General features: G+C 44.3%; 1 protein-coding gene across 1 annotated transcript; it reads right to left on the bottom strand.

The window, feature by feature from the left end:
* Positions 1-9,661: 9,661 nt before the first annotated feature.
* Positions 9,662-15,636, bottom strand: SNAI1 (snail family transcriptional repressor 1). The gene is made up of 3 exons (XM_058178230.1): positions 15,401-15,636; positions 14,018-14,539; positions 9,662-11,420 (listed from the first exon to the last, which is right to left on the bottom strand). Exons 1-3 carry the CDS (start codon positions 15,477-15,479, stop codon positions 11,239-11,241), a joined length of 783 nt encoding a protein of 260 aa, XP_058034213.1. The 5' UTR covers positions 15,480-15,636; the 3' UTR covers positions 9,662-11,238.
* Positions 15,637-16,665: the final 1,029 nt, after the last annotated feature.

The raw sequence follows: 16,665 nt of genomic DNA, 5'->3' as shown, positions 1-16,665 counted from the left end.
TAGCAGATCTAGGCCATACTGTGCTATTAGCTGATTAAAAATTAATTTGGGATGATCGTTCATTTCCCTCTTCAGAGCTGGCCAAACAGCTACACCTGCACTCTGTTTGTGAACTTGACTTCTTATGGCCAGCTGTTAATGGATGAAGCCTTTCCTGGCTCCCTCCCCATCATCCTCCCCCAACGTCTGTCGGTGCACAACTTACAGCCAAAGTTAAGCTTCTACCTGCACCTGCTCCCTATCTCACAGAGCTGGGAATAATGGCAGGGGAAAAAAACCTTTCAAATCTTCTTGTCACCAGCTTGTATAGAGGAAATGTGTTCTGTGACTCATGGCTTCATTTTACCAGGCTTATTTGGGAAACAAATGAAAGAAAAATTTCACAGTATTCCATTAAAAAAAAGAGAGAGCAAGAGAAACAAATGTTTATCCAGAATTTTGTTTTAGTTAAAAGCTGTTATCTTGAGGCACTGCCCCTTGTTTCCCTCCTCTCATTATTTGGGTGTCCCCAGATCTAGGTTAGAGAATAACAACCAACATGATGACCAGAAAATGTACTTTGTATTTCTGGGTTAAATCAACAATAGGTAGGCTCTGTATACTCTTTGGTGGCAGACTAAAGTATGAAGGCCAGAGGTAGGTGACCTGAAGATATAACAACTTTTGTACCTTTCATAGGTGTGCAGCATAGGAACTCTAAGATACACAACTTTTCCTGTTTCAGAGGAGGAAAGGTGCAGGCGAGGGGAACTCTGTATTTATCAATTCTTCACCCAGCTTCAGTAGTAAAAATAACTCAATTGCTACCAACCTGCCTTTCATTGAGTACCTGTATACTGCACGAGTCAAAAAGATGGCTGTGAAAATATTTACAGACCCCTCGCATCCTGGACATAAACTGTTTCAAACTGTTTCAAGTCCTATAGCAGTGTTCTATAGCATCCTCAAAAAGATGCTATAGAGCACTGCACACCAGAACAACTAGACACAAGAATAGTTTTTTCCCCGAATGCCATCACTCTGCTAAACAAATAATTTCCTCAACACTGTCAAACTACTTACTAAGTCTGCATTACTATTAATCTTCTCATTGTTCGTATTACCCATCTCCTTCCACTTATTACTGTATGATTGTAACTTTGTTGCTTGTATCCTTACTATTTATATTGACTGTTTCCCAATATGATTTGATTGCTTATTTGTACACGATGACTATTATTAAGTGTTGTACCTTACGATTCTTGATGAACGTCTGTTTTATTTATGTACACTGAGAGCATATGTACCAAGACAAATTCCCTGTGTGTCCAATCACACTTGGCCAATAAAAAAATCTATTCTGTTCTATTTTATTCTATCCTACACCTTAGCCAGAGCTTTGCTTTATACAAGAAAATCAGTTTGGATCCCTGAATATACAGAATGGATGGGAAAAAATACTTATGGGTATTTTTCTCCTCTTTCTCTAAAAAAACAAAACAAAACAAAACACTGGTTTGGCTTGAATAAATAAGTTTCCCGTGAAGGAAAGATTGCCACTTTAGCTTCCTCCTCTTCTTTTTCTTTCTTCAGCAGTTCCACTGAAACATAAAGCTACTACATCAGATGTTATTTTTCTTGGTCCACTTTGGAAAGTAAGCAGCATTTCATTTGCTAAGTTTCTACTCGCTTTCCCACCGATAAAAATCCAGGAGCCCAGCCAGCAGCTTAACACACACAAGTTCCATATTTACACCCAAAAAGGACCACCCTGAATTTAAAATTAATGCCTCTCCCAAATAGCTCAAAGTATTTCCCCCCTTTTAAAAGTTAAGCATTTGGTCTAGGGGTGGGGATGGGGTGGGAGATTGTAATCTTTTCAAGTTAATTCTGCGGCACTTGTACTTGATTTTGTTAGATATGTTCCAAGCAGCTTTCTATAGTTAACAGAACTGGGGAGAGGGAAGAAACTCTCAAATTTTTCCCACCCATCTCTTTGGCCAATGGGAAGCAAGTTTCTTTCCAACCCTCCCTTGAATTTTCTTTTCTTGGCTTCTGAGAGCAGATCTACATTTCCAGCTGATTCCAACATGAACAATCCAACCACCATTTCTGAAGGGCAGGGAATGCTTACATTGTACTTAAGCCATCTCCATCCAGCAGCTAATGTAACCTCTGCCTGTGTTTTCTGGCTCTGCCCCTATGCACTGGCTCAAGGGGACCCCATCCAGTTTGTGAGCTTGAATTCTTTTTATGCAAATCCTGCTGCTCCAACTGGCTACTGTGCTTGGGGCGGGAACACCATTTACCCTCCAGCTGTTCATGACTGGGGTGGTGAAAAGCTGGATTGTTGGGTTCTTACAAATTTGATGTTGGGACAGTGCAAGGATAGATCTAATTTTCTGTTTTTATTTTTAACCATGCAAAATTGACGCAGGGGAAATAATAAAACTGTAGTCCTTCCTTCCTTCCTTCCTTCCTTCCTTCCTTCCTTCCTTCCTTCCTTCCTTCCTTCCTTCCCTCCCTCCCTCCCTCCCTCCCTCCCTCCCTTCCTTCCTTCCTTCCTTCCCTGGATAAGTACATCAAGCCATCACTGTGGCCAAAGCAAAAGAAGGTTTTAAATCTTAATTTCTTCAGCCAGCTTCATTTCCAGCATGGGTGATGAAGGCATGGGAGGCATTTAAGCATGATAGACTTACAGAGCAGGTCTTTAGCCCTTAGTAGTTCATTCAAAAAAAATTAATAATACACTGCTCACATATCATATATTTAGGATGAAAAATACCGGCATGGCCTTTGTATATAACTGATGTAATCTTTAAATGATGGAGGATATGGGGCTCACAAAGAGGTTTGGGAAGAAAGACCTTAGCAAGAAAAGTGCCTTTGGAAGCTGAAAGATTGGATGACATATCCTGCAGCAACCAGAAATAAAGGGTTGGTGTTGTGCAGTGGTGGGATTCAAAATTTTTTACTACCGGTTCTGTGGGCATGGCTTGGAGGGCATGGAAGGGAAGGATACTGTAAAATCTCTATTCCCTCCCCACTCCAGGGGAAGGTTACTGCAAAATCTCCATTTCCTCCTGATCAGCTGGGACTCCGGTGGCAGAGAATTGATGGGGGTGGGGGCAGTCAGAGGTGGTATTTACCGGTTCTCCGAACTACTCAAAATTTCCGCTACCAGTTCTCCAGAACTGGTCAGAACCTGCTGAAGACCACCTCTGGTATGGTGGTATGATGAGAAGCGGAGAAAAAGGAAAGCATCAATAGCTTTTCTCAGACCAACATAAAGCAGTGCTGAGTCAAGGAGAAAGTTGACAAAGGACCAAGAGCATTTGAAGTAACAACAAACCTGTAGTCCTTCTGGAAGATGTGGGGCTGAGATTTGTGGTACCTGCAGTTAAGATTATAGGAAAGCTGAGCTTTGTTAACACTGACAAGATAATATTTTACAAGGAAGTAATTGTATGGCTCCTCCTGATCTCCATAGGCCCTTTCCTTCCCCCCCACCCTAATCCCAACAATCCTGCTGTGATCCAGTCCAGGGGTCTCCAACCTTGGTCCCTTTAAGACTTGTGGATTTCAACTCCGAGAGTCCCTCAGCCAGCTTTGGTCTATGTGCCAGCTGCGCAAGCGCACACCCAACCTGCCGCTGATAAATAAATGAAATAAACGGTGTGCACTTGCTCAGCCGGTGCATGGAACAAGCAGCAATGGTGGCGGCATATTCAAGGAGAATGACTCCAGTAACTTTTGGACACTTGCCTTTCCTGGCAGCCAGCCACTGGAGGAAAGGAAGTATACGCCACATGGCGAAGGAAGAGTGGGCGGCGGCTCCAGGGCAAGACTGGTGTCAGGGAATGGTGCATTCCCTGACCCAGTTGAGGCAGGCGGCAAGCAGGTGGTGGCTCTGGGGTCTCAGGGGAATGAGGCATCCCTGGGCCCTGGGCCCTGACCAAAGGCAAAGGGCGAACAGGTGGCGAGCGGGCAGCGACTGGGCAGCAGCTCCGGGGAAAGGCTGGAGTCGGGGAATGGTGCATTCCCTGACCCAGTTGGTGGCTCCGGGGTCTCCGGGGTGGTGGCTCCGGGGTCTCAGGAAATGGGCCCCGGCCCCTGACTGAAGGGCGAGAGGTGGCAAGCTGCCTTCCCGGTGTCCCGGTGTCCAGCTTGCGAAGGCTGGACTGCGGGCCATGGACTGGTTCTGGGGCATGGCCAGCCAGCGATTGCTACTGGATCGGCAAACCAGACCCAATCTCTGCTACCTACTTGCCTGATCCAGTCCAATCCGGTAGCGTTTCACCCCTGCCTTCAGCCTGGTGAGATTTGATCTGCCAAATTGCAGGCAGTCGGCAGTCAGCAAAAGTAGCCTGCATTACTGCATTCTAACCACTGTGCCACCGTGGCTCTTATCCTTTTCCCAGAGTTCGAATTCAAAGGAACTGGAGTTGGTGACCACCATGTGCATTCCACCACAATGACACAATGCTCCTGGCTCTTTAGTGAAGCAATGCTTGAAGTGAGGGGAAGTCCAGGTTCTAGAAGCATTGGGGGTATTGTCTAGTAAAAAAAAGTGGCTTAGGCTACTTTTTTTCCTGCTGTGCAAGGACAAAGGCAGAGTGAAGGGAAGATCTATCAAATGGAGCATTGAGAGCCTTGCCAATCCGAATGGTAGTTATTCCTACTCTTCATTTTTCTGGGTTATCTTTTTATGAGGAGAAAAGGGGAAAAAAATGGAAAAGCCAGTTGGTCACTGTTGAGGAAATGGCAAAATAATCCCTTTATTTAATGATGAACGTCTGGAGATGAAACCACAGAAGTGAGAGGAAAGGTGGAGTCCCTGCCAACAGAAAGCTACCGTGCCTTGCACTGGGAATATGGCAAACTTATATTCTCAGTGTTTGTTCTTGCGTGGAAAGTAGGCTGAATAACTTTCAGAGTTAATCAGGCCATTGGGTTCTAAAAGGACTACAGCTTAGTGAGGACAGACAAGAACAGTACTAGCCATCTTAGATATAGAAGGTCTCAAACAGTGGTGTATTCAGCCGGTTTTATCCGGTTCGGGCGAACCCGTAGCAGTGGCAGGAAGCTCCCCCCATCCACCCGGATACCTTCACTGTTTTTAACGCTCTGTGCATGCACAGAGGTGGCACATGTGCTCACATTTGCAAATTGGTAGCAAAGGTAAGTGAATACCAAGTATAGTTGAGATGGATTTTCAGTTTAATCCTTGGCAAAACAGTCCTTCTGTTTATCTTGGAGGACACACATACCAAATAACTGAGAAATCTAGAATCCTCTTGGTGAAAATCCAGCAGAAGAGGGAGAAGACTTTTCTTTCTCTTTCCTTCTAGGAGGGAAAAGAGAAATAGTTTACACTATCTCCATGGTTGGTATAAGGTCCTTTCCAAGGCTATCTGGCTATCCCCCAATGGAGGCTGAATGATGAACTAGAATGGACCTTTGGAATGAAAGGACAAAACAATACTACTTTCGATTTCTCCCTTTCTCCCTCCCCATCACAATCTTTCTCTCATAAGTCAGTGGGAAGACAGCCAGTAGACGTTTGGCTCAGACTTTCAAATTGTGATGTTTGGAAGAAGTACGTCCTGACTAGCCATTTCAATAATTGCAGAAATCCCCATGTTCACAAAAGTAACTCCAGCAAAACTTCATGATTCCTCCCCCCCACCCAGTGAGTTGGCTTCTGATGACCTGATGATGATTTAATATTTGTCCCATTAAAGTCCTGGAGAAAGAATTCCAGCCAAACGTTTAGACCTCCCTTGCAAAAGGGAGACTAGTGTAACTCAAGCTTGTATACCTGATTGGTTGCACTCTGTAGAGTAGGAGAATTGGAGCTGCAGAAAGCCCACCAAGGGAGAATCATAAATTATTCATCAGCAGCCATTTTATGCACACAAGTTACAATTGGAGCAATGCAACACAAATCCATTTCATCAAGCAAATATGTAAGTTCACTTCAAACAGCAGTCAATTAATGACACATATATATATATTTGTTTTCTGAGGTTTTCACGGGTGTTTGTATGTAGGTCTTTGGTTGTTCGGGTTTTCTCCCATGTAAAATTGGAAGTGTCTTGGCGACGTTTCGATGAAGTCTCATTCGTCATCTTCAGGCTTCAGCTTCGTGCTTCTGGGAGCACGATCACACATTGCTCCCAGAATCACGAAGCTGAAGCCTGAAGATGACGAATGAGACTTCATCGAAACGTTGCCAAGACATTTCCAATTTTACGCGGGAGAAAACCCAAATAACCAAAGACCTACATATATATATATATATTTTCTCGGTAAAATAGCAATGGCCTTAGTGGTCTACTGTTTAGGCAAAGCACAAAAAATTTTCACTCTTAAAGAAGCTGTCTAGTTAAATGAACTGTAGAAGAAGCTGATGTCAGTCTTACCAGACAGGAAACCTGGCCAGATAAAGTAATGCTACTTTATTGTAAAGCTACATTAAAAGAATGTTGCGTGTCTAAATGCAGAGTTTTCTCACTGTCATCTTTACAGTCTGAGAACTTAGGGGGAGGCCCTTCTGAAACTCTTGCTCCGCCCATTATGCCAATGTGGGCCATGCTACCTCTTATCCTATTGTTCTCTCAGCATCATCTCTTCTTCCTGTCTCCCAATGGCATTCCCAGCTATCATTACAGTTAATAAAAAGAGTGTACGATTTGCTTGTCCTCTCAGAAAATTACCACTTTGATATAGAAGGAAGTTCAATCAATGTCAAGAAATAGAGGAAATTTAAGGAAAAATTGTTCCTTGTTAAGGAAAAATTACTGCTCAGGTAAGACTGCCCCAGAATAATCACAGAACAGTTCTAATAACGGCAAATAAAGTTATAACAAGCAATAGACCAGCCAGCAAATGAAATTTCCAAACAGCTGTTTAAGTTGCCAAAGAAGAGACAATTGAAGGACTAATAGTAATACATCAACAACTGGAAACAGTTGTATAACAATAAATATGAAACAGGGTTATATTTCCTAGGAACTAGAAAAAAATTGATAAATATCTCTGTGCCAAAGAATGGAAAAGCAAGAGAATACTGTATGCAAATTATCAATTTATCTCATACAGTACTTGCCTTCTGCAAAGTTTTCCTTTAGATCTTTCACAGAAGAATAGATGAATAAGCAGTATTTATTAATGGCAGAAGAACAAGATCAGAAAACTAACGAGGGCATGTAGACAAGGATAATTCAAGAAGAATTACCTTTGTTTCCTTGACTATAAGAAGGGCTATTATTCTGTGGATCACAACAGAATGTGGAATTCATTACAGTTAATGGTTTTGCCAGAATACTTGATTATTCTTCTGAAGAAGAATATTTTCAATAATCAAGAAATTATTATAAAAACTGAGTTTGAAGAAACAGAGAAGTTCAAAAAAGAAAAGGGAGTGAAGCAAGGATCCACATTTTTAGCAGGAAAAAGAACTGAAGATAGAAATATTAATCATTCCAGTGAGGCAGAGACTATCATTAGTTAAATGAAAGTAAATTACGACTTAGAAGAGATTGTTTTGAAAGTTAAAAAATTAAAGTGAAAATTCTGTGTTAATTTTAAATAATTTAAATATATCGTTGACCAATATGTTTATCGAACTTATGGTTCACAACAAAGAAGTTAAGCTGCTACATCATTTTGTTTCTTAGGCTCAAGAATAGATAGATGAGCCACATGCTGGAAAAATAAAGAGAAATATTAATGACAATTTTAGAAAGCATTACAAAGGTTAAAGATGCTTCTGTGTTCAGGGATCAGAACAGTTAAGCAGAAGGCTTTCCTAGTGGCATTGCATAGCTGTAAAAGATTGACATTTAGAAAAAATAAAAAAGAAGATTGACAGTTTAGAAATATGGATCTGGAGTAGTTACTAATAGTACTATAGCCTGAAAGAGCAAGCTAATTCAATTGTGGACTAAATAAAAATTGATTGCTCCCGTAAAGTAATGATACTGAAGCAGAAACTTAAAAACATTGATCACTTGATATGAATGAACTTTGAAAACGAACTAGAAAAATCTTGGAGCTACGGTGTTTGGGAACCATATGCAATTTGTGACCTTAAACATGGATAGACAATTCAAGTTGATACTGATGCACTGATGATGTTATATATATATATTTTCTTATTTTGCCTCCCATCTCGCTTTGAATCAACTTTGGGCAGCTTGCAACATTAAACATTACCTAGTAAATGAAAAGTCTGTAAAAAAACAACCAAGTTCAGAGAGCACCAAGGAGGCCACAATTCAAACTTCATTCAACAAGAGGCCAAGGTGTCATGGTGAAGATTGACCCTCTAGATCATGGGTCTCCAACCTTGGCAACTTTACGACTTGTGGACTTCGACTCCCAGAATTCCTCAGCCAGCACATGCTGGCTGAGGAATTCTGGGAGTCGAAGTCCAAAGTCGTAAAGTTGCCAAGGTTGAAGACCCTTGCTCTAGACTTCATGGAGGGAATGTTCTCAAAGGACTGAGCCCCAGCTAGAGGATGTAGCGGGGGAAGAGAGGTGACAGGAGGTCTAGGTTGGATAAAATGGTCAATTTGGATAGGGGATTTTAGGAGGATGAATGTGGGACTAGTTAGAAAAGCTACCAATCAAATAGCCAGGTCATCACACAGTGGTGAGATACTATAGGTAAAGGAAGATAGCCCAGGCTTGGCAGAAGCCAAAGAGGATGCAAGAAACTGAGGGAGGAATAGTGACAGGAAAATGACATAATTGGGGTTGGCCATTTCAGAGGAAACGGGACAAGCAATTTACTGTCCCACTTCTTGTCCCGATGCCTCATTCTGTGGTGCTAGATGCTGAATTTTTGGCACCCTTATCTCCAGACTGATCTGCTAAACACCAGGTCTGTCTGCTCTCCTCCATGATCTAGCTGGTGTATGTAGGGGGAGGCAGATCTGGAATATATTGAGACCTGACTGGGTAAGGAAGAGTTTCCTTGTCAACAATTTGTCCAGACTAAGATTTAGGTGTTGCAGTGACTCTGAGGCTATAAGTGGTTGGTTCTTCCAGGAAACATGAGTAATAAGCAAGTAATGCAAGTAAGTGTTTGCATTTGAAGCTGGGTGTTAGATCAAGCCCAGTGTGCCTCTGGTGTTCCGGAAAATGTAAAATGAAAAAAAACCAAAAACAGAGTATAGGGCTAAAGATTCAGGGGGAGAGGAGTTGAGGTTTTTGAAAGAAAAGTCTAAAGTGCACCCCACCTCCACTCAACTTGATGAAAAATCTTGATAGGTAAAATTACAAGTTCACGCTTAACCACTTCCATATAGGGATGGCAGATTCCTGTCTGAAACCCTAGGGAGATGTGGCTAATCAGGAAACAGAGCATAGTTCAACAGTATGGCTTGCTACAAATCTGCTTCCTATGATTTATATTACATCTTAAGTGCAATTATTATCTCACAAAATTTGGGCAATCTTTCTTGATCCAGCAGCACATTCCTTCACAGGCAGTCACTGGGAAGCAGCGTAGTGGCTGGGATCAGAGGCAAAAGTCAGTCGGAATTCCCAAAACTGTCCAATGGATCCACCGATATTCTGGAATAAGCTCCTAGCATGACCAGGAATTCCTGAATCATGGCAAATGACCAAACGTAAGTACGGCCAAGAAAGTGCACAAAACCAAATTATAAATTACCCTTTTTATTGAATATCAATAAATTGTATATAATTATATATAAAAAGTATTTTTTTTAAATTCAGTATAAAATTGTGGCACAAAAATATATAAATACCAGTGTACCTTTGAAATGTAAACATACCCTTTTGTTTTTTTGTTGATGATGATGTGGAAACAATGTACAATAGAAATGCATTCAAGAGGCACCTGTCAATAACCTTAAGTAGTTCTTTTGGCACGCACCTGTCAATGGGGCAGCCTTCCCTGCCCAGGCGGCTATTGAATCGCCTGACAAGTGCCCGCTATTAGTCACAGTTCTTTTGAAAAAAAGCAGTTGTTAAAAGAAGTCATATTAACAGGTGCTTGAGTGCATAGCTGCTCTTGTAAACAGGAGCCTTGCTTTGAATGGCTACCCAGTGCCTTCTGCAGACATAAGTCTTTGAAGCATTGCGAATTATCCCTCTGCTGACCCAGAACTAATGAAATACTGTATCCCTGCATAGCTGCACTAAGGAGAGTTTGTGATGCTGGGGAGGCATTAACACTTAGCTTTCTGCCCTTTGTTTAAAGGCATATCAGTTCAGGGTCATGAGTTACTGTGAATCTATTATTCTAGTCATCTTCTTGTTAAGGATAAAAATGAAAGACTGATCTTTCAGGCAAGGTAGGCACGAGACTTGGAATATTTTTCCCATTTGTAAAATGTTAGTGAATGCTATTAACTCAGATGGCTTTGAAGAAGCTGGAAAAAATTCTGAGGGGAGAGGACTCGGCAGCTGTTAAATATGAAAGCGGGCATGATTAGTGACAGTAAACTGTTGAGTACCAGACGCAGGAGGGCAGGAAAAAGAGGTAATCGTTATCCTTATAATCTGCCTACAAGTTCCCGAAGGATGTATCTGATCCCAGTTGAGCAGCTCAACAAGATGTTTTTAGCTACATGTCAGTTTTTGGAGAAGCTGTTCCCACCACTGGTACCAGTGGTGGGTTGCTACCGTTTCACCCTGGATCGGGCAAACTGGTAGCAGCGACAATGGGAGGCTCTGGCCACCCGCCACCCACCCAGACATCTCTGCGCATGCGCAGAAGCATCACGCACGTGAGCACACGCGCACCCACGAGCAAACCGGTAGCTGCTGAAATTGAAACCCACTACTGATTGGTACGCTGCAGAGTGTGGGCTCCAACATACTGAATTCCTGACCAAAAAAAAAATCCGTATTTCTAAAAATTCTGGGGATATTTATCCAACCCATCTGGAGAACACCAGGTTTTAGAAGCTCATCTTAAAGTATCATCCCATGTTGTTTGGCAACCCATCATTTCTGATGAAGCAATGATCATGCATGGGCTTGAATCAAGAAGCATTTTGCCACCACGAGGGCCAGGGAATGGAATACAAAGGCAAATCAGGTTTGAAAAATTCTCTTGAAGACAAAGAGTGAAAGAAGCATTGTGTATGATGTTTTAAGGCCTGAAGCAGCTGGAAACAACTAGATTTCAATATAAGCTGTTTGTGGCAGCTCAGCAGAACTATTTTCCTAGGGACACTAGTTACAATACATGGCTTTGCACGGCGGAGTCCATGGGATTCAACGGGTTCCAAGGCAGCCTGTTTCTTCATGTTTGTGGAGAAGTGACATGCGAGAGAAAGTCCGGGAGCAAGTTTTACACTGATACTTCTTAACATCTGAATGGGTCTGCAGATGAGCACGGAGATTAGAGCGGTCAGCAAAGGCCCGGCTACAGTGTGTGCAGGAAAATGGCTTTTCCCCTAGAAAGATAAAAAGGAGAAAAAAGGATCATCAGCCTGAATTCTTGACAAAACATGTGACAGAAGTAAAAAAATAAAAATAAATCACCGTTTATATCACCTTCCTAATCTTTCACTACTATTAGGTAAAAGAGAAGTGTTTATGGAACTCCAAGATTCATCCCAGGTTTAAGCAAATCTCTAGAGCACAATTCATAATTCGGAAATAAATTTTGCTTGAATCACCAAATATATACCGTAAATCAGGGGTCTCCAACCTTGGCAACTTTAGGACATTAGGCCAGGTTTAAATCAGGCAGAGGCTGGAATCCAAAATAAAGGGTTAAAAACCAAGTCTCCCTATTTCAAAGGGACAAACAGCAGGGCCTGAATTCTGAGGCTGGATTGTGCTTATCGAGGGTGTCCCTAAAAAAGCTAAGGAAAGTAGTCTGTTATTGGATGGGAGACCACCAAGTAACTCCTATGCTAGGTTGCAGTTCCTTCCCCAATTCTTGCCACAATAATAATCCAAGTTACCAATAAATTGACAAATTCCTTGTGTGTCCAATCACACTTGGCCAATAAAATTCTATTCTATTCTATAAAAATCCACCTGGAATCAGGAAGCTTTTATTAACTTTTATTCTAATGGAGCTTGGTTCAAATTGAGCATGTAGGGAACTCCAAGATTCTAGGCATCTTTATCTGGAGAGTAACGTTCTTGGATACCAGCGGTGTATGTGTGTGTATGCATGTGTGTGTGTGCATTGCACTGATCTATATATAATGCAAGAGCTCACAGCATGGTACAAAATGCCCTCTTCTGCCAGCTTAGCGCACCAAAAGCTGAAACATTTAATTGTATCCCCCATTCCAATAGAACTATATCCTTCCCAGGTTTTCTTCCCCCCTCCCCCTCCCTTCCCTTCAAGCCTCAACCAACTAAAGCAGGGTTGAATTCCTGGCAGGAAAATTCTTCTGGAGCTCACTTAGCAGGCTGCTGGATTTGGAAAGCACAATTAAGTCTTTCTGGCTTCCTTCAGGCAGTCCTCTTTAGGACTCTTAAAAAGGGTGTGAAATCAGCACTAAGTAACAATTAAAGGATCCTGCCCCCTCCCCCCCAGACCCACCACAAAAGCTGCTTGGGGGGAAAAGCATTGTAAATGTGATACTCCTTGGATTAAACACTCAAAAAGCCGCAGCTGTGGAATCTGGTGTTCAGCCTGGGGCGTTACAGTAACAGGTGCAGGAAAGGAAGAGCAAACCCAGCTCTCTAAGAGCACCTGCCAAGGCTGCTCCAGGGTTTCCAAGAGCCCTTCCCCACCATTTCCATGGTCCCAGTAGGCAAACAATGCTGGAATGAAGCATCTCCCAACACCACATTTTTTTTGTGCCCAGAAGCCAGCTTATCCTGCTTGCAACCAGGGAAGGCGTCAGATATCAGAGGAAGCTTTCAGGGGCCTTCCATATAGGAAAAAATGAGGAAGTAGGCCGTTCCCCCACCCCTCCCAGCAAACGTATGGCCCCTGTTTAGCATCTTTTATATACTTAGTTTAGACAAGAAAGGAGGAGGAGGGGAGGGAGAAAATAGGAAATACCTTGGAGATTGTTGAAATGCAAATACAGGCATGGGAAATAGAGAGGAGGGCTTGGCTACTGGCTGCCCAGCATTAGACTACAATGCTCACAAGCCCTTTCAATACAATAACTCCTCCCCACCATACACACACATTGTGTGTGTGCTTGGAACGACTCAAGGCTGATTCACACGATGGAGCGCCTGCTGAGCTGGCTTCAGGGCGTCTGTGTCCAAATTAAATAGGCATGATGATGTGGCTGTGGAATCCCTTCCCCAGGACCACTCCAAAACTTATGTAAACTAACAAAACAATGGAAAAAAGGGTAGGAGTAGTAACCAGGTGGCTGCTTTAGAATGGCAGTATGTACAGGAATACCGACTGAATCAACCCAATTTTCTACGGTTGCAGAACATCTAGGACCATCATCACATGGCCTGCATTCACACAACAGACTGGAATGTTGGCTAATTTTTGGATCAATGTGTTGTGCAAAGCCTCTGGTTAGAAAGATGGGATAAAAACCTAGTAATATAAGTACATAGAAAAATGCCACTGACTTATAAACCTAAACCTAAGATTTGCTTACAAAGGTATCTTAGGTTTGCAGGATACCCTTTATCCATGGTTATGTGGACTTAAGCCACATATTAAATTGTTAAATTAATTGAATTTTGTTACACAATGCTATAATGGGGTTGGCCAAGTTTGGGGCTCTCCTCCATGTGTTGTGTAAACATAACCAGTCAATACAAAAAAAGGGAGTCCAAACAAAATCAATTAAATCAAGAGGTTGCAATGATTAAACCCAAACAAGATGGATTTTGGGGAAATCTGCTTTTTAAAAGGTCTTATAATTAAGACAGCATTTTTCTTTTCCAGAGAAACACCCTCTGGAGACACTTATCTCCTCTGATAAGCTAACAGGCAGTGTTGACGTGAATCAGGTTACAAGCAAGGTAGGGAGGACTGGGGCTAGAGAAAAGATAACAGCGGAAGATAACAAGGACCAGAGACACAAACAGAAGAATTCAGCTTTACCAGTGTGTGTTCTGATGTGGCCCTGCAGCAGCCATGGCCTTGAGAATGCTTTGCCGCAGATTTTACACACACAGGGCAAGGTATGGCTTCGGATGTGCATCTTGAGAGCCCCCAAGCTCACATATTCCTTTTCGCAATATTTACAGCTGAAAGATTTCCTGGTCTGGGAATCGCAATGCAACTGTCTGTGCTTGGAAAGGCCAGCAAAAGTTGAGTAGGATTTGCTGCATTGGCTGCAGTGGAATTTCTCAGCTTCAGTGGCAGAGGAGGCTGGGCTGGGCGGGTCAGAGCTGGTCTTGCCATCTTCCTCTTCACTGGACAAGGAGGTCAGGTCCAGGGGTTTGGAATCAGGGCTGGGCGGAGAAGCTGCACTATTCTTGTACTCCGATTCCGAGTTGAAGAAGTTGGAGAACAGCCCAGTGTCCCAGACTAGAGGAGGGTAGTAAGAACCAGCACTCAAGAGATCTGGTTGAGGGATGACAGACAAGGGATATTTGTCGTACAAAAACGGAGAGACGATCACTGCAAAAAAAAGAGAGAGAGAGAGAGATACCCAAAGGCAATCTATTAGAGAGAAAAAATCCTGCAGAACTGGAAAAAACCCTACCTTCCTTTGAGATCCATCCACATTTGACATGCTCAGGGAACCTTTGAATAAGTTTATCTGGGCATAGCAAAGGGCCAGAACTCTGATGAAGAAAACCTTAAGCATCCTGTTGAGGGTTGGAATTAGCCACGGAGGGAGGTCAAAAATAGCCAAGCCTAACACAGCACACACCAGCACTTCTTGGAAGGACCGAAAGGTGCTTTTCCCTCACTTCAAGGTTCGGTTTTAAAAAAGAACCCGTGGCAAAAAAAGGCTGATGGGACTTGGGGAGGTTTTTTGGGGGGTTTTGCCTTTCGGAATCCAAAGCAAGCTGGTTTATATAGAAAGCATTCCGTGGCAGAGCTCTTCGGAAGGCAGGCCCGCTGAGTTCAAAGGGATTTTAGGTCCCAATTTACTACGTGCGGGAGCTTGTTCCGCGGTCTCCCAAGCCCAGCCCGACTGGATGGCACCTAACTAACCTAAAAACCAGGATTACTCCTCCCCTAATTGCTAGGTTAGTAGCCACCGCGCTCCGCGTCCTCCGCAAGGCGACCGATCCCACATGTTTCTCCTCCCAACTTGTTAGCGGGAAACTTTCTAGCCCGAGCCGCGGCGCTGCTGAACCCGCCAGCCATCCACCCACCCACCCACTCAAGGCAGTCCCCGATGGACCTTTTAAGTTGGCCGGTCCTCTCTCAATCCCCCCTCGCCCACTCCCCAAGCACGGTCACAGCCTCCAAACCAGCACCCACCCCCCCATCCTCTCTTCTCCCTCTCTTCCCGGGCGCAGCGCCTACCCGTCTGGCTTTCCAATTCGCTGTAATTGGGCTTCTTGCTGGCCGAAAAGTGTTTCTTGACGAGGAAGGAGCGGGGCATCTTTCCGGCGATGGAAAAGGCTCCTTGAGGAAAAGACCCCGCTGCAGTCTCGCCGCTGCTGCCGCCGCCGCCGCTGCTTTTTTCCTCCCAAATAAATCCGGATCCTCCCCTCCGTCGCTCGCCAGCCCGCCGCAATGTAAGCAATTGGAAGCGGCTCAGCCAGGAGCTTAATATGGGCCGGGCGGCAGGTGGGCGAGGCCGATCCCGCCTCCTCCTCCTCCCCCCCAGCCCACCCCCGTGTCACTTGTCAGCCAATCGACAAAGGCGGGGAGGGGTCCCAGCTGCGAGCCTCTTTCCAGCAGGTGCTCCCCGCAAACAAAACCCACCGGCGAGGCTTGAGGGGCTCGTCTGAACGACCAGACCTCTGGACAAAAGCTTGCGGGGGTGGGGTGGGGTGGGAAGCCACGCCTGAAGGTCTGGCCACGTATATAACCTTCAGTCGGAGCGGGGAGAAGAAGCTGTCTGTGGGTTGGGTCGGTTCAGGAAAAGTGAGGGCAACCTTGCCAGGAAAGGGGTTAGGATCGGCGTTGAGTGTTGCATCTCCCTCTCCGCGACGTTAACCATACGTGTCTTAAACCATTTCTATCTGAGCCATTGAGTTCAGACGTGCGTTTGCATTCCGCGGTCTGCCTTTTCCTTTGGAACCAAGCCCGCGGCGGTTCAACGAGCTTTCCCGGATCTCAACACGTGGAGCGCTTGTAGCTTTTCTCAGCCCGGCGCGTTCCAATCGCGTTTGGAAAGGCTATTCACGCCCATAATCCCCGCTCTGCTTGAAAGGCTGGGCTGCCTTCACGTCCCGCCGCACCAAAACTCCTTGCAAGTGTTTTATGAAAACGAAAAGTACAAGGAATCGGCCCACCCCACCCCCCAGCCTTCATCCACTCAAAGTCACCCGAGAGGTACCGTCCTCCCGTGATCGCACCACCCGCATTTCGGGAGGCGGTGGGGTGGGTGGGAGGGGGGAAATGCAAGGAGTGGCTCCTGCTCTCCTCCTTCTCCAAGTTAAGTAACAGTAACCGAGTTGGAAGGGACGTTGGAGGTCATCTAGTCCAACCCCTGCTCACGCAGGAGACCTACGCTAGGGATTCGAACTGGCCCGAACTGCCGACCTTTCTGATCGACAAGCTCAGCGTCTTAAGCCTTTGAAATGCTGGGTCAGCAATTTACTTCCAAGAGAAGGAGCGCC

The sequence above is a fragment of the Ahaetulla prasina genome, chromosome 3, assembly GCF_028640845.1.
Source record: "Ahaetulla prasina isolate Xishuangbanna chromosome 3, ASM2864084v1, whole genome shotgun sequence".
Lineage (NCBI taxonomy): Eukaryota > Metazoa > Chordata > Lepidosauria > Squamata > Colubridae > Ahaetulla > Ahaetulla prasina.
Note: the sequence above shows the minus strand (reverse complement) of the source record. Positions and strands in the feature narration are given on the sequence as shown.